The 19,013-nt window shown below is 43.3% G+C and overlaps 1 protein-coding gene across 1 annotated transcript in view; it reads left to right on the forward strand.

Annotated features, from left to right (window-relative positions):
* The window catches only part of LOC143389161 (CD44 antigen-like), an 80,574-nt gene that overhangs the window by 20,958 nt on the left and 40,603 nt on the right, over positions 1–19,013 (forward strand). Inside the window, 2 exon segments of the mRNA XM_077108129.1 lie at positions 12,281–12,446; positions 16,462–16,595. Coding sequence (XP_076964244.1) covers positions 12,281–12,446; positions 16,462–16,595 — 300 coding nt within the window.

Genomic DNA, 19,013 nt, shown 5'->3' on the forward strand with positions numbered 1-19,013 from the left:
CATCAGACCACACTGACCACCTGTCCATGCAGTCCCTGTCATTCTCTGTTACATCAGTACCAGAAATGACCTCATTCACAGATTGGCCACTTGTCTGTTTACCGTCTATGTCGTCACTCTTTGAGGGCAGGGATGGTATCTGTGTCCCCAGCATCTAGGGTCATAGCTGGCTCATAGCACACATATGGAAGATATTGTGACTTGACACCTTATGTCACGCCTAGTGGGCTCCTGATGCTTCTAGAGGCACAGATTTCACAGGAAGAAGCCCATTTGTTCTCACCCAGAGATTTCTAGAACTCAGTTCCAGTGTGGTGAAAGAATGAGCCATTACTGGGTGTGGTCCCTTGTCATGTCCATGCCCATTTATTTAAAGGCAAATCAACACCTTATTTTCTTCAACAGCTTCACAGAAGTATCATTTGAAGTCATATTCCTTAAAATCAGGAAGTTATGTTTTGCCTACTCCAGCTGAGCATGCAATAAGCGGTAAAGACTTTGGTCCAAACCCCACAGCTAGAGCTGTATTTAAAAGCTTATCAGCAACAAGTTCTCTGAAGCTTGGCATTTGAGACTGGCATCTGCTGTTACAGATAGGATGTCCCAGATTGAAAGCTCAGGAAGAGGTATGAATTACATGCTCTTCATGCACAGGGCAATTGGAACTGTACTAATCCTGGAAATCTTTTGGCCCAGATTTTTGAACTATTCCCACAATACAGGCTCTCCTGCTTTGAAATGTTTGTGTATCTCTCAAAAGCATCTGAGCAATGAGCAACAGCAGAGTCATTGCACTGGGAATAGAGCTCTTGCTTCTCATGTGTGTGCACACATGTACACACGTGCTGCACACACACACACAAACACACACACACATCCCTGTTCACTGAAGCACTCGACAGAAAATGAGAAGAGAGAGATTGGGTTATTAAAATATCACCTGGCACTTTCTGAGCTTCCAAGTTCAGAATCAATGAAAATCTAGAACTCTACTTAGCCACTTGAAATGCTCTGTTGTTGCAAGTCAAGAAAATATTTTTGTAGACACATCACTTCCCCATTGACATAACTGAAGAGGAAAAGGGAAAACCCAAAAACATGAATTTTGTTCTTTTGTAACCCATCTGTAGCTCAGAATTGGTTATCAGTAAACTATAGATAAAGTCCTATTGGCAACCGAGTGTTAAGGTTTATGAATGACTTAGTTTTCTTATAACCTGAAACGAAATCATGGTTATTTCTATAAAAGTGTATCAACTCACTTGTGTTAGGATGAGCCTTTTTGAGTGACAGGCAAAGAGGCCACTTGGATGATAGGCATCTAGTACCCAATGGAGAATGACTGACATTGTCCTACCTATGAGTTGAAGTGATGGAAGTGGGGGGTAGAGGCTTAAAAAGCATCAGTCTGAGGAATATCTGAACTAGATCCCATCTATCATGAGAAGAGCAGAGCCGTTGACTGGTCCACTACCCCAGCCAGACAGAAATCCAATCCATTCATCAAGCTCTTATCTAGGTCCCTAGAGAGTCAACCCTATTTGGGCACAGGCCTCAAGTCCCAATGCAGGGCTGACATTTTCTAGGAAAGTCTCCCTATCTCTTTTGGTCCCTTAGCTATCCACTGGAAGAAGAAGGTAGTAATCACTTGTATTGTCTATTATTTTAATATTAACACTGTTCAAATTGCAGCAGTTAATAGAGGTGTTGACATGTGGTGGCTAAAAAGGAAGGGAGGAGTCTCCTGACCCCCTACAGTGCAACTGTGGACATTTTCTCAGCTTCTTTCAGCCTCAGTTTTGTCACCTGTAAAAAGATTTAGTGACAGAATTGTGTTTACCTCATGCCACTATTATGGGATTTGAGTTAGATAATATGAGGTGTCCCTTGCCGAGAGCCTGATGTATAGTTGATGCTCCGTTAGTATGAACGTGACTGAGAAACCCAGCCAGGGGCTCACTGTAGGAGCTGTCAGGACCCCAGTGTCCCAACCATACCTTTTGCCCTGTAGTTCTCTTGGATTTCAAGTCCCTAGTGTGAGCTTCTGTGCTTGCCAAGCAGACAGCTGTGGCTTTGATAAACCAAGTCTTGACTGACTCCTGTCAGAGATCGTGTGTCGTTCTGGAGTCTGACTCCTGCCTTTGGCCACTTTCCTAGTGGGATCCTGGGCCAGTTGTGCTGTGAACCTCACTCAGTTCGTCTGTGAAGTGGGAATGATAATTGGCCCTCTCAAGGCTGCTCTGAGAATTATGTGGAATAACATCTGGTTAGCCGCCTGGACCACATTGCCACACAGGAGCAGCTCCATACATTTCAGAATCCTCTCTTTCTCACTGGAAAAGATACTAAAAGAAAGGCAAGAGGAAAGACAATCAAGATTGGAGATGCTGTGGACTGTGTGATAAAGCTAGGCCCCGTGGGAACTAGGGGTGGCCTTTCCCCCTCCACTGGCATGGCTCTGTCTTAAAGGACAAAATGGCTTAGTTGAGTTCCTGATTCTATAAATCTTGTCAAGCCCACTGTTCACCCAGGTCCAGCCCCCATAGAGTAGATTGGAAATTCAGACTTGGCTCTCTCCTTTCTGCCCAGTGAACGGAGGATAATCTTTATCTTTATAATTGTAAGTTGCAAAGTATTTTTATGCTGATATGGTGAGGAAAAATATAAAAATAATAATGCTAAGCCTACATCACCCCCACAGCATGTTTGCAGGATGCATTTCCTGTGAGCTGCTACCTTTGACCATAGAACCCTGTGCAAATTGCTTGACCATCTCTTTCATAGCCATGACATGGGTGACTGACCCTCCTGGTGCATTGCAGGACTTCCTGATAATCATCATCATGGCTATGGTTGGTCCCTACTGCACTGATTTCTAGATTGGTCCATGTTGCATCCTAGGGAATAGCCAGACCTCGGTAGGTAATGTGGGCACTGGGGGAGAATGAGCAGCTGGTGGATCAGCCTGATACATCATGTAGTTCTGCCAGATACATCGTGGTGGGGAGGGGAAGAAAGTCTGAAAACTGTCACTGTCCTCTCTAAGTGCAGTTACTGCTCCCTTTAGCCTGTGGACAAATCAAGGCAAAAGGGCAGTAGCCCCAGGAGGTAATGGGGAAACCCAGGGGACCTGGGGAATCTGCATTGACACCTGGGTTCTTCAAACTCTGTAAGATATTAAGTCTCCTAATCCTGTTTCTTCATTTGTAAAATGAGACCATTGCTTCTATTCTCTGGATTTTATAGGGCTTCTTTTGGGTATGAAAGTGCTTCATAATTGGCAAAGGAAACTCCAAAATGGCAAGACTATCTGCCACACTTTGATTCATTCCATTCAGCAGAGGGTGAGACTTTAATGGGTCTCAATTCATATGTGATTTTTGAGAGGCTTTCTGAGATTTTCATACTGTCCCAAGCATGCATAGTTACCCTCCCCATTTTTTTCTACAAGCTCCAAGGATTTCCTAACTTCTTATTTCATCCTGGGAGGCAGGAAGATTAGGTGTGCCCAGAGGAGCTACTGTGAGTTACTCGAGGTCATGTAGCTTATAATTAACAGGATTTAGGCTAGAATCAGTGCGTCCTACTTCCAGATAGAGCCCCTGGCTCATCAGCATGTTGGTGACCTATTAATCACCCCTGAAATGCAGTTATTACCTGTGAGTAATAGTTTCTCCTTTTTCTCGAATCTCACAAGGTACTTCTCTCCATCTAACTATTTCTTCAAAGTTCTGGCTGCAGACCTGAAAAGAAACTGGGTACAAATTAGATGATGTGGCAGTCACTGTAACTACCCAGAAAAAAATATATAATTATAAAAAAAGGGGAACGATCCTTTTTCTATGTAGAACAGGAAAACCCCTATGTGGTCCCTGAGATGCCTTCTGAGATTATTGACCACATCCTGGGTTTGTGCTAGTCAATTTGCTAAATCAATAAGATCCAAAAAAGAAGAAAACAAAGGTTTTGACAACAGTGGATTTCCTGATTGCCATGGAGACACACAAGGTACACACTGTGGTTTCTTTCCATCATCTGTCTTCCTGGAGCTTTGCTCTGTATGGACTACTTAGCCTTACAGAATTCTTATGCACGGAGGCAACCATTCAGGGCATGCAATATCCTTTGCCAGGAAGACTGTGGACTCAGGCTCAGGAGTGGGGGCCTCAGCAGGCTTTCAGTATCCAAGTCCCATAAATGCACTTGAGGCGAGGAAAGCAACCCAATATTTTTCTAGATTGTGTGTTAGGTTGGTTATGTGGAGACCTTGGCTGAAGAGCTAGAGGAACACTAGGAAAACAGTTGAGAGAACCCTTTGGAAAGTTCTCTGATTGATAGAGTGGAGATATGGTGGGCTCTACTGGTTCAGATTTGGCTGCCAAGACAGTTTCCATGCTCCATAGACAAGAGACCAAGAGACCTGGGGCTTTAGCCAAGAAGTTGGGGCAACTTTCTTCTCTAAGTACCAGGAGATGAATGGATCAGTTGAAAGCAACCCAGAACACATTCTGGAGGAAATTCCCCTGGTATGATTGTGTATGACTGTTTTCTCTGCTCATTAAACCCTCATCCACCTCCAGGGCAATTCTGGGAGAGACTGAGTCACTCAAGAGTCATGGTCTGGACAGCCAAAGGTGACTCGGCCACCAAGTGTGATTTTGGCCTCATTTAAAAACAGATGCTGAACAATATCTCCTTTCACTAAGTGCCCATCACATGGGCGTCAGGAAATGGGAGCAAGTGACATGGGGGCAGCAGAAAGGCTGTCAGCCTCCTGGACTGGCAGGCCTGGGTGGCAGCAGAGGCTGTAATAGCTTGAAAGAATCAAAAGATTCTCAGAGGGAGACTTCTGGACTTTGAAGACATCAAACAGATGAAGAACAGAAAGACTTCTTCATGTCCTGTTAAGACAGCAGGGCTGTGACTTTATTGGGATCAGCTTGCTCGAACCTCTTATAACAGAGATTTTGGTGGCAAGAGTCCTGGACGAGGAGTCAGGAATCTGCAGCTATGGTCCCCTGAGGTTCTGCTTTTCTCACAACTGTGTGGGAAACCATGCTCAGTCATTCTTGATTTAATTTTCTCTTGTCTCTCTATTGTTCTTCCTGGCTCTAAACATGGAAGATCTAAATAGCAACAATGCTTTAAAACATATTTGGCCCTTTCCCTCCCCACGTCCAGTCAGAATCAGCTCACTTAGGTTTCTGAGTTGCATCATCTTCCATTTTGGACACAAGCTCAACAAATCAGAAGACAGAAACAGAATCCTGGCTTTTTAATGATCACTCCTATAAAAGTGAAAAACGTGGTGAGCTCACCAGTGCCTTGGGCTGCCACTGCCCAAGAGGTTGGTGTGGCTTGACTCCCAGGAGTCCCATCAAGTTGGATGCAGTCAGCCTAAAGTTGGGTGCCAGGTTCCAGCTCGATCAGCCTGGAGCCTAAATTTGACCTGTCTAGACCTTTGGGTTGGGGAGTAGACATCTCAAAATGTCACAAGGGTAACATGGTGTGGCAACCCAGCCCTGGGCTCACTCTGAATCCCAGGGTCCTCTCCCCACTTAGGCTGTAAATGGCAAGTGGCTTGAGGGCTGTAGCTAGGATTGGACTCTCAATTCCCAAAGACAGCATGGGAAGGGCAAAGGGCAGGAACAGAGCAAGGTAGCTGACTTACTGTCAGAAAGCCAGTGAACATTAGGACTGTAGAACTTCTCCCCCTGGGAGAGAGTGGATGTTCCATTAGTGAGGTTGTTTTCCACTGAAGCCTCACCAGGCCCTTGGGCGAGGGCCCTGCCCTTGAAGGCTTATGATCCAGAATCAAGGGAAGTCTGTTCTTAAATGATATTCAATAAGCTCAAGTTGTTCTCTCTTGAGCTCTCTTTTAATGATCACCTCCCAACACTTTAAAAACCACGTGGAGAATAGGTGGGGTTCTTCTAGTTTTAGAATCTGTCCCATGCATGAGCTGCCATTGAACACTGTGAAGGGATCAGCCAGACCAGCCTGGTCTGAAACCTGACTCACAGGGACCTAACTTGTGACTTCTCCATGAATAGGTTAACTCAAAAGAAAAATGGAGATAATAAAAGTGCCCATTGCGTCTTCATGGGAATAAAATGAGTTATTTAGTGTAAAATGTTGAAAACTTTCAAACCAGAATAGATAATGTCTACACCTGCCGATGTTATCACTCCTGGTCTGTGATAAGTGAGCGTGGGAATTAGACGAGTCATTGAGTCGCCAGAACGGGTCTGACTCTCACCTTCAAGATAAAGCACCACCTCATCTCCACACACATAGCTGATTCCACAACCAAATTAGGAGGAAGATACCTAATTCTACCTCATCCCTCCTGTGGAGATGACAGACAGGGACCAGGCCCATTTGGTTGACTCCTTAGAGAAAAAAAATTCTTCATTTAGGGCTACCAAGAGAGGTGAGGTTTGGAGAAGTCACCTTCTCTCTTTGGGCACAGTATGGTGGCATGTCTTCTTCCTGAGGTCTTCATAGGGCCTGCACTGTTGACATCCTCTTTTTTGGGAGGTCTGGCCTCAGCAACGGCCCTGTAATGGTACTTGAGCTGTACCCTTTGTGGAGAATATGGCTGGAAAGTTCAGACAGGTAAAGCCAGTTACAGAACTGAAAATGGGTGTTGGAAACATTTGCTTTCAAGGAAAAGAGCAAATGTTTCAGACTAAAGACATGTTTAGGGCCCAATAGGCAATTCTTATCAAAGCCCCACAAGTGAGTTTAGATATATGTGGGGAAGGGATCAGAGAGATAGCCTTCTTGTGCCTCCTGAGTCTGCTTGTCCTGTGTGTTTGTGGTGGGGGGGGCATTCATTCTTATCCATTCATTCACTCACTCATCTATTCATTCATTTGTTCTCATTTGCTTGCCCTAGACAGCTATATGGAGTACTGGGTAGATAACGGTAGAAAGAGAGAGATAGTCCTAGCTGTCATGAAGCCCACAGGGATTTGCAAAATTACAGAATCCTTGAATTCCTGATGACCAAAGATAACAATTTGTTATACTCTTTACTGGGTTCTGTCACAGACTTTTTTGAGAAACTCCTGAGACCAAGGGTCAGTACGCCATCAAATCACCTGTGCCCATGAGTTCACACACACCCAGTCTTACACACAGTCCCACGGGTTCACAGAGTCCTTGAAGACCAGCCTCTGGATTCATGGTGGAACACCTCTTGTCACCCAGCTCTGTCACTCTCCAGCTGTGTGAATACTTCCACTTGCCTCTTAAGCAAGTTTGGAAAGATGTAGATAACAGCAACCTGAGTGAAAATTACACAGTAATTTCCTCCTCGAAGATGTTGCTTGTGATTTTCTACCACTTGAAAAATGAATGGACGGGACCAAGAAGCTATTTCTCACAGGCTCCACAATGTAGGCAAAGTTTTGAAATGTGTGTGGGTGACTTTATTAGTGAGATTTATTTTTCTTGTTCTGAAGCTTAGGGGAAGCTATGGATAAGATTAGTGGTGTTACTGGTCTTCTGTGGCTTATCAAGTGATGATAAATTTAAACAGGAGCCAGGATAGAGATCCAGCTCTCCCACTTGGATGACTTTGGACGATTTACTTTACCACTTTGGGGCTCAATTTTCTCCTTTCCTAAAAACGGATTTGAGAGTAGTGCCTACCTCATAGAATTTTTATATTTGAGTTAGCTAAATTACTTAAGGCAGATAATAAGTTGCAATAACCATTGGCTCTGTTTATTAAGTGCCAAGCCCCATATCAAGTGTTTGACATGTGTCACAAAATAGTCCCTCAAACACTGAGAGGCTGGTATTGTCATCCCATCAAAGAGGAGGCTGAGTATCTGAGGCATTAAGTAATAAACTAGCTGCTAAGGAAAGATCTGAGCCCAAAGCAGCTTTGGCCAGGCCCCAAGTAAGCTGAACCATGAACCCTCAGTGGGTTCAGGGCTGGAATTGGGCTCTATAGGCTATGGAGTCTGGAAGAGCTCCTTCCCTTGGTCTTCCTGACAGGTCACAAGCCCACCTGGGTGGATGAGACTCCATGTAATGAGCATTCTGCAGGTTGGGTGACATCCTAGGGAGCCTTCCCCTCTGAATCTGAAAGTGGTCTCAAAGAGTCAATGTTTTCCACTGGGCCTATTCCATCTCTCAGAATGTGTGTGGGGGAAGGGGGGTTAGGACAGTTTATTCCTTACATGATACAAGAGATTTATTGGAGACTCGAGGGTTCAATGGAAAACCTAACTTTATTTCCAGTTGCAGAGGCTTGTTGGAGAGATGCAATCAGCCACTTAACATTCACTTCTTGAGTCAGAGTGGATTCTGAATCCACTCTTGGTTTCCCAGAAGACACATGAAAATATCTCAGGAGTCCTTCCTGCCGTGTTGGTAGCATGGCCAGCACCATTGCCGTGGCCACTGCCACGCTATGCAGAGATATTCTGTGGTCCATGAGGCTCAAATGTTACCCTTACTTTAATGCTACTTAAGTCTTGGGACTATTGTCAGCTATGCCTTGATGAGGTTAGAAGTTAAAAAAAAATGGCCTAGCTCAAGGTTAGAGGACTGGGCAGTGGCAAAGTTTGTGGGCACCTGGAGCTCAGGCTGGTTAGATTTGGTCTTGGCTCCACTCTTATTACCTCTGTGAACTTAAGGTTTTTTTTCTTTCTTTTTTAAAAAATAGCTTCCCTGCTCTGAGCCTTAGTTTCTGTATCTGAAAAGTGATGATGAAAATATCGACCACCTCATAGGGTTGTTTAAGGATAAAATGAATTAGTATTTGTAAAATGCTCACAAAAGTGCCTAGTATGTATGTAATAAGTGAATAATAAGTATTAGCTATGATTATTGCTGTTGGTATTGTGAACATCCTTTAGGGTGATAATTTGGGTTTTCATAAGTGTTAAAGAAGCCTGTTGGAACATCTTCATAAATTGTCAGGGCTTGGGTGATACACAGCCCCGAAGGCTTGGGCCCTTTTTAAGGCAAGAGGGACTTACAGGAAAGGGACTGTGAATGTTCATGACAGTTGACTTCATTTTTACAATTCCTAAATGTTTGAATGCCATCAGAGTTAGGAGTGGAAACTTGAATGCCATCAGAGTTAGGAGTGAGTTAATATAAATGCAAGCTGTGGGATTTTTACTTTACCAAGAATTTCTTCCTCCATTCAGTAGCTCTCTATGGATACCTACAATGTATCAGGCCCTGTTTAAGCCTCATAGTCTTGCAGAATTGAAGGTTGAGGTTCTCTGTTTCATCCTGTCTGGGCTGGCCACAAGCCTACATACTCACTTACACACATATCAGCATGCTCGCCCAATGCATGATGGTACTGTCTATAAAGTTACATTGGGTGCTGCACATGGAACTCAAGGGATTTTACTCAAAAATCTCAGCCTGCATTGATTTCTCTTACATTCACATCTTCTGTCTGCCAGGTGGCAAGCTAGAATTGATTTTGATAAGCAAGAAATTGCCATTCGGCTCGAAACCACTGTCTAGCCTCAGACTTTATTTTTAACCTGGGAGTGACAGCAGCCACCTGGGCCAGGAGCAGCTAGTTTGTCTCTCCTGGCATCTGAGGGAGGCCTCACCTGGCAGCCTCCCCTCCAAAAGCTGATTGGGATGTTTTGTTTTTCTTTTGCATGCTGGACAAGGAAAGGCCCCGGAAAGGTTACAGAGTGACAGGTTCCCTTTGTGAGATTGGCCAACTGAGACTCAAGGTGAAAATGTCAGTAAAAACAAATAGTATTTCAAAAGGGCCTGTGCATTTTCTTCCTCCTGATTCTCATTGCCTCATGAGCCAAGTGTTGCAGGAGTGGTCTGGGAGGACACATCAGACCTGATAAGGAACACTCTGCACAAGAGCATATTTTGTATTTCGCGGATTCTGATTTTTTTTAAATACTTATTTTTTAGTTGTAGTTGGACACAATATCTTTATTTTATTTATTCATTTATTTTTTTATGTGGTGCTAAGGATCGAACTCAGGGTCTCGCACCTGCTAGGTGAGCACTCTACCACTGAGCCACAACTCCAGCCCTGATGTTTTTTTTCCTTTAAGCACCCACTTCCTAATGACACAAACAAAAGAAAACACAGTTGACGTTGGCTTATGTCTTTTCTAGTGCCACTTCTTATTTCTTTTACTATTTTCAGAATAAGGGAAGATAAGGTAGAATTTTAATAGTTCTCCTGTTTTTCATTTGCTGAACACTGATTTCTAGAGTTTGGAACCTCCTTTAGGCTCTAGCAGGGGAGAGCTGTTGGTTGTCACCTGTGCACTCCATAAGAATGACCCTATCCTTCTCATCATGAAGCAACCATTCACATGTGCCTCTCCCTATCCTATAGCTGGTCTAGTGACATAAAAGGACCCCCACAAAGCAGTTCAAAGCATGCCTTTGGTGCTAAACACACCTGGGATTGTTTTCTAACTCTAACATTTAGTAGCTGGGTGATTTGGGGGAAGCTGTTCAATTTTTCTGAGCTTTGGTTTCTTCACCTGTAAATAATACATAAAACTCACCCCTTGGAGTTCTGCTGAACTTGAGGCAACACAGCCCCAAAGGGACTGGGTACCTAGGGACACTGCTGTGAAAGATCTCTCCCACAGCTGTCAGCTCAGAAAGGCAGGATAAAGCAACTGGGATTCAGGAGAAGCCTATGATTCTAGATGGAAATATTCATTTTGTTAGGCAACTCATTTCTCTGAACCTCAATTTTCTTATTGATAAATAAGTAGAATTTTCCCAACTTTCTTTGGACTTGCCCAAGGGAAAAGCCTGGAGTCTGGCTTGAAGCCAACCTTGTCATTCTGTGTCTTAACTAACAGAATGCTGCCCCATGTGGCACCTGGGCGTTTGTCCATTGTCTCCTAGAGAACCACAGGCCCTGAGTCTCAAGGAAGCCCTCAGAAGGAATGGAACCTCACCAGGCCAATTCCAATTACTTCATTTATCTGGGCGGAGTTTACTCACGTGCAGACTGGGAATAATAGACTTCCAAAAGAGTAATGAGTTTTCAATTAAGGCCTTTGAAGTCTTTTGAGATTGTTACACACCGAATCATGCAGAACCAGGATGATTTCCAGCTCCTGAGATTTCAGAGTAATGTCTACAAAAACTCACAGAATTCTTCATGTTAAATAGTCATTTACCCAGCTTCCTTTTCAATGCCATTAATTCTTGGGAACAAATAGCAGGACATGGATCTGTCGCTATATTAAAAATGTGTTTTTGAGGAAATTTCAAGGAGTCGTTCATTCATTTGACAGATAGCTGAGGAGCATCTGCTCTCTGTTGGGCACTGTTATAGATGCTAGAGTGAAAACAAGTGAAAGGCCTTTGCTTTTTAGACTGTCACTTCAGGCAGACAAAGAGCCAAATATCCAAATGGATGAACATGTTCTTACGCAGACCCCAAAAGCCGGCGGAAGTAGAGGGAAAAGCTGGGGGCTGGTAAGAGTGATCAGGGAAGGACTCCAAAGGAAGGGGTCATAAAGTTGAAATTCTGAATGATGAACATGAGCCACCCATGTGAATCACTGAGGATGGAACATTCCGGGCAGAGGGAAAGCAGGTGTGTGTTCTAAGGAGCCAAAGTACCTGAGGGAATTGATGGAAAGCTTTTTGCTTAGAGCACAGCAAACCATGTTGAGGCTGGAGAAGGAGACAGGAGCCAGAGGGCGTTGGTCTTGCCATGATGAGGACATTTGTTCTGGGTACAGCCAGAAGGTATTGGAGGTTATGGGTGAGGAGGCAATCACACTCGAGTGTGGAATAATGCTGTGAAGGTTAAGGTGAAGCAAGATTCCCAAATATAGGACTGTGTATCTAGTACTATTTCCACTATGCAGCCCTATGTGTGTACATATACATATGCATAGGTGTTCCATGTGGGGTGTGTATTCAGTAAACAAACTGGAAGAACATTCAGCAAAAGACTCTGGCTTTCTCAGTGGTACTCTTGTTTTTCTTCATTATTTTCCTCAATTTTGTAAGGTTTCCATGAGTTTGTGTTACTTTAAATCAGATGCTTAAAAAAAAAAAAAAAAAACTCTTTTGTGTAGTAACCCATGGGGACCGTAAGCATGATGTGCTTTATTTACCATGTCTCATCTCAAATTTGAGCTTATGGAATGTTCCTTTGATGTGCCTGAGTGAATCTTGAAGGCTCTGATCAGTGGAGTTGTTTATTTGAATATTTCCTGAGTCTTCCCTAAAATGATGCAAAGTCTGTCTGCAAAAGAGCTGACGTTTCTGTTTCATCCTACAGATCTGAATATAACCTGCCGCTATGCAGGTGTATTCCATGTGGAGAAAAACGGTCGCTACAGCATCTCTCGGATGGAGGCGCCTGACCTCTGCAAGGCTTTCAACAGTACCCTGCCCACCATGGCCCAGATGCAACAGGCTCTAGCCAAGGGATTTGAGACCTGCAGGTAAGGTACCAGCACCCACCACTGGGAAAGCCAGTGGTCTGGGTCCAGGGGACCGGACTTAGAACTGAAGGCTCCTCCCTGGCAGCTGAATGGATTATTACCTAACCAGTCAGCCCCTATTAATTTGGCCAAGTCCATGTGAAACCAGCCTGACAACTGGAATTTCAAGTCAGCTAAAGACACTTTTGTGAGTCATAGAGAGGGAGGCCTGAGGAAGACGTAAAGTGTCATATTGGTTGGAATCCTCTTGGGTAATGTGCTTCCACAGTGCTCTCCTGGCTTTGAAGAAGCATGCAATATCATTGTCGGAACCACAAGAAAACGTAAACCAAATAACAGTGTTTAAAATAAATATGTGGCTGGTTGAGTCTTGGCCCTGCAGACTTGGCCCAAAGCATGTTTTGCAAACGTGTGTGTGTGTGTGTGTGTGTGTGTGTGTGTTTATGTTGCTTTGGTTTGAAGAAGTCAATAAATAGCCATGAAATAGTTTAGCATGTGTTCCATTAAGATACATCATTATATGCCTCAGGGACCCCAGTGCTCGGTAGAGCTTTCCTCAAATCAGTTTGTTTGTTTGTTCTAAGGTAATCACAATGGTCAGGGGCCTTATTTTTTAAATTATTATGGCAAGGTTGTACACAAAGAGCAAGCCATGGTGACAACCACTGCGGAGTGCCTGGTTTTGGTTTAATTTCACTACAAGAGGTCAGAGTAGTGTTAGTAAACCCTCTGAAGTTTCCACTCTAGCTTGTGGTTCTGGAAAAGTGGGTCTCCTTTCTCTTCAATGCACACACACACACACACACACACACACACACACACACACAGGCTGCTTTTGCAAAGTCAAGCTGCAGGACTTTTTATGAAAACTACTAAGTGTAAGTTAAATGCTGCTGTCCCTTGCCCTTGGGTACAGTCATGCATTTACCTCATGAGAGGTAGCTGAGATTCTTTTCCTAAAATGGAAGGGGAAAATCTTTAGTCTATGATGGTTCTCATATGGTAGCCATTAACCACATGTGCTGATTTCTACTTATATTAATTAAAATTAAAAATAATGAAAACTTGAGTGACTCTGGCTACATTTCAAATGCTCAACTAGCCACAAACGGCAAGTGGTTGTTGTATTGAATGACACAAATTATATGCAGAACATTTGCATCAGGGAAGAAAGTACTCTCAAGCAGTAACACTCTGAAACAAAGAGCAGATGTATTTGACATCTCTGTGTCTATATAGAGCTAAGTCTGGAGAGTGTAAAAGGAGCAGAGGGAGGAAGATTTCTCCTGTACCTACAGAAACTGAGATGAAAGAAGACCCATTAGCAAATCAATTTATTGGATACCCAAGGTTAATTGTTTAAATTTGGCCTTGACTAGCCCACTAGGCTAAGAAAGTGGATTTAGTAAGTTGCATTTTGACTGTGAAATACAGACAAGTCTTTTGAGAGACGGAGAGGTGGTCTCATATGCTGAAAACAAGAGGAGATCTTGTTGTCAGGGCCATCAGGGAGTGCTGAGGTGCTGAGAGCCCTTCTGGCCCCTTAGCTGCATCTTCCACTTAGTCTTTAAACCATGCTGTGGATTGATTTTACTACCCTGCTTTATGAATAAAGAACTGAGGCTTAGGTAAATTCCTCAGCTTTTCCTGAATCACACAGCTTGCACAGGAGTCAGGATTTGGTCTGCTTAGTCTGAGTCCAGGACAAGATTTTAGTGATCAAGCTTTCCTGAGGGGAAGAGGGAAGTTAAGCATGCTGTACTGATTTGCTGAACATTTCTTTCCTCCTTGTGCATCTCTCTCTCTCTCTCTCTCTCTCTCTCTCTCTCTCTTTCTCTCTCTCTCTCTCTCTCTCTCTCTCTCTCTCTCTCTCTCTCTCTCACACACACACACACACACACATCAATTTTAATATCCTCAGCTTGTAAAAATCACAGATAGCCAGGCATGGTGGTTCATGCCTGTAATCCCAGCAGCTCAGGAGGCTGAAGAAGGAGGATTGCAAGTTCAAAGTCAGCATCAGCAACTTAATCAATTTAGTGAGACCCTGTTTCTAAATAAAATACAAAAGGGGCTGGGGATGTGACTCAGTGGTTAAGCACCACTGAGTTCAATCCCCAATACCAAAAAAAAAAAATCACAGACAACATGATATGAGATAATATCAGTAATAATTTACAAAGCAAGTGTGTGTGTTCTAGAACATTAGCGTTGTACTTCCTTGTCAATGTGACATGATGTGGTAATGTAAGGTGGGGAGGTAGGTTCACCAAGGAGTATTATTTAGCAAAAAGAAAAAAGTAAAACCAAGCCAAAGAAATAGATCATTTCACCCGTCACTGGTATTAAGTGTTGCAAAACTCCTTTCCATAATTTCACTCAGATAGCTCTGAATCAGACACCTGCCACAGGATAGATAGCAGAATCTCACGGGTGAGAATAAAACCTCAGCAGCTACTCTTCTTTCACTTGCCCTGCCCTGATCAGTAGCAACACTCAGAAACATGAAAACCTATTAACATTTAATTGTGACACTCCCCCTTGCCAGCTAAGAAAACTTTGGGAAAATCAGTCTCTTGGTTCAGAGGAAGGATTAGTCATGCGAGCTATCGTTGCAACATAGACATAATGAGCTCTGTGTGCTTAGAAACTTCCAACTCACACACATTTCCATGGATCTTGCAGGGCCATGCACTCTGTCCTGTTGCCCCTGGCAGGAAAGATTAAAGGCTCTGCACAGAGCCTTTTTTAGTCAGCGCTGCATTTTCAGAAACCTGCTGGATTTAGCTTCTCCCTCTCTGCCCTCTCGCTGCCATCATCCCCTCCCTTGAAAATGGCATGTTCTCATTTTTTGAGTCATTTTCTAATTGGGGGAAAAAAAAAACTTCTGTCATGAGTATGTAGCCACTAGCATGTTGCTAGAAGAGGCTGGGCACTGCACGCTGTAATGAAAGGGCCTCCAGTGACACATAACATGCTTCCAGAGACACCTTGGAAGAGGGAGAAGGGCTAAACATCCCCTACCACCACCACCCCTTTGCTATGTCTGAAATGTTCTCTAACTAAATTAGCCATTGCTACCTACTTCCTTAATTGCTCGTTCTCTCATTTTAATGATGGTCAATTTATTTCCACTGGCAATGGAATTGTGCACAGGATCCTCAGGAGACCAAACATGCTATGCAACTGGCATATGAACAAGGGTTTATGTTCAGAATAATGGAGTGTGAAGTGAGGGACTCTCAGGATAAGGTCAAGCTGGGAAAGAAGAGTGGTGGAGAGGAAATAAGGCAGATATGAAATCTGTGCCCTGAAATGAAGAGCCAACCCTTCCTGTATCATAGGAGTAGTCTTTTTAGGTCTTTTCTGGAAAATATAATGGTCATCGAGTGCCAGAGTGAATCTCTCATCACTTTTCTGGGACTCAGTTTCCTTCTGCTTGTTCCAACCAACTTGACATGGTTGACTACAAGTTTTGTTTGGAACTACTGTTTTTTTTTCTTTCATGAATTTTATTTATTTGGAAAGAAAAAATAGCTGGGGATGGCACACATGCCTGTAATCTCAGAGGCTCAGGAGGCTGAGGCAGAAGGATTATGAGTTCAAAGCCAGTGTCAGCAACTTAGCAAGGCCCTAAGCAACTCAGTGAGACCCTGTCTTTAAATAAAATTTATAGAAGGGCTGGGGATGTGGCTCAGTGGTAAAGCATCCCTGGGTTCAATCCCTGGTACCAAAAAAAAAATAAATAAAGAAAGGAAGAAAACAGAAAAAGAAAAAGTAAAGGCTGTTCATGGATCTGTAAATAAGATAACTTTGTTTCTGTTAGTCTGGTTGATCTCTTTTACTCTCCTGTGATGTTATTATGGGATTTAAATAACTCAGTTGTTGAAACCTCTAACATCCCTAGGGTTGAAGTGAAAGAAATGCTACACTGCATTAAATGTCATTTGATGGGATATTATGAAATTTCCACGGCAGCCATGCAGGTCAGTAACCTCTTGCTTTTCCGTGGCAGGTACGGGTTCATACAAGGCCACGTGGTGATTCCCCGGATCCATCCCAATGCCATCTGTGCAGCAAACAACACAGGAGTGTACATCCTTACCTCCAACACCTCCCACTATGACACGTATTGCTTCAATGCTTCAGGTTGGTTCTACGTGCACCGTCTCTGTGTGGCCTGTGGCAGCATGGTTGGATGACAGCAGTTCAGTGTCACCATCTGTGGGGATTTATGTAGCTTCTATCATATAGCAGGTGCTCACTGAGTGTCTCTACAGCAGAGAGAAGGTGTCTCTACAGCAGAGAGAAGGTGTTAACTCATAAATATTAAATACTTACTATGAACGCAGAATGCTGTAAGTGCTCAAAAACAAAACAAAGTAAAAGAAAAGGTTAAAAAGTGATAGGATTTTTTTTAACTGAGTAGGTGCATTTAGGATCCCTGATCAAAGTAATGCATGAAGCCATTAGCAGAAGGGGCAGCCAGTGAAAAGCCAGGAATGCAGGAGCATCTTGTCCTGTTCCAAGGACATTGAGGAGGCCAAGGTGGCTAAAGTACAGTGATCGGAAGGGTGAATGCCAGGGAATACAGTCAGAGGGGTTGGCAGGGGCCAGCTCACGAAGGGTGATTCATTCAGTGTAAAGGGAAAGTCATTGATCTAATAGTGGGGTACAAGCCAAATGGTTTCGCTGAGAATATTTATTATATATGGGATTGAGAGGAAGCTAAGAGAGTGCATGATTGACCATCCACCTTCTTGAATGTCACTTACCAACAGTTGACACAACTACACAACTAGAGAATAAGAAAGTTAAATGAAGGTGTAGATGCTGGATGGCTCCCCACCTATGCAACTCTTCCAACTCCTAGCCCAGAAATTCATGCTCACACATCTAATTCAAGCCTTAGAAAAATCAAACAATTCTATGTACTATGAGTCTTCAGGTTCTTTTGAGAAGGATCATTTCCATAAATGTCAAATATTTCAATGCCAACAATCAGAAGTCTGACTTCTCAAACTGAGCCTTCTGTTCCACCTGAAAGTTTGAAGCTGCATTAAAGGGAAAGGTGAAGCTTCGAGGTAAACATGACACATCTTCATGAAGTGTCAGTTTTCCTTAAAGGTGAGAAGGGGATGCTAAATTAGCTCTAAAGTGATATCATCTACGGTAGTAGAATATAAAATCTGCATGAAATTTTAAGGGACATTGCAGTCATTGTGGAGTTGCATCAGGGGCTGGAATCAGGCTGTGCCACCCACCCATTATTGCAGGTCCTTGAAGGATCTGCATGAGAATTCAGAGAGGAAATCTAGAATTTAGGGGAAAGGAAAAAATACAGAGTTGGTAGTATAAACAGAGTATGTGAAGTTGGTGAATTCTGCCAATATAGGTTATTACAACTACAGTATAGGTTACTACAACTATGGAGAGACACTCAAAACAATGAGAAGAAAGCTGTAGAACATTGACTCCTCTCTGTTGCATGGATAGGGGACCCAAAAAGAATTTGATCAAAAGGGGAAAAGTCCAATGAAGGCTAGACAGTATGTAGCCCATGCCTGGAATGTTTAAGGCTATCCTAATGAACACAACCACATGGGGATAAACAGGAGCTCCATGCCCAGCCAACGTGGGGACTGCTTGATCCATCTTGGCATGAGAAGTAAGATAAAGGGACTAGTCAGGTGCAAGGGCTGGCATGGGTCTGCAGACTCCAAGCCTCTGGGCACTGCTTGCTGCTTCTCCTTGCTGTGACCAGGAAATATATTCAGTGAAGTATGTAGTTGTGTTCTCATTTTCTCTTGCCTCTTTTACAAGTCCATGTAGCCTTGTTAAGGTATTGAGACTCTTCATTCAAAAAGGCAAAAGCTCATGCTGTTTTCTGGGTCTGGAATCAAAGCCCTGTAGGCAGAGATGGATGAGGCTTTTCTCCTTGCCTTTAATTTTGCCCATGATGTTGGGTTCATTCCCAAAGCCAGGGTCAATATCATTGATTAACTTTTCTCTCCTTAGAGAGGGGGATGTTAATTCACTTGAAAAACTTTATACTAGAGATGTATTTCATACCCAAATGGCTCTATTAAAGGAGCAAAATTAGAAGTAATGGTTTTCTTTTTCTCTATTTTCCTAATTAACTCAATGTGGTTTTGCTTTTTGCAGTATTGGGGATTGAACCCAGGCCTTGGCTCATGCCAAGGAAACACACAACCACTGAGCTACATCCACAGCCCAACTGACTCAGTGTTGATAGGCTTCTAAGTTTTAAGAGAATATTTATTTATCAGCTGTCTGTACTCAGTACTGCTTGAGAGAGTGGGGATAGGAAGAACCAGAGGCTGTATTTCTGTCATGTTTCTCTTGGCCCTTTTTATGCAATGGAGCTCAAGTTTCTGAAAACACAGCCAACCAGGAAGCCCACCTTAGTGTCTAACAAATCCCTGGGTTCAGGGACACCTCAGTGGCTAACTCTCCCAGGCAAGCAGAGCTCATTAACCAGAATTAAAAGCTGTCTAATGAGGTCCCATGATCTGACATGGGAGCATGAATATATTAATTGGATAT

Source organism: Callospermophilus lateralis, unplaced genomic scaffold, assembly GCF_048772815.1.
Source record: "Callospermophilus lateralis isolate mCalLat2 unplaced genomic scaffold, mCalLat2.hap1 Scaffold_161, whole genome shotgun sequence".
NCBI classification, from domain to species: domain Eukaryota; kingdom Metazoa; phylum Chordata; class Mammalia; order Rodentia; family Sciuridae; genus Callospermophilus; species Callospermophilus lateralis.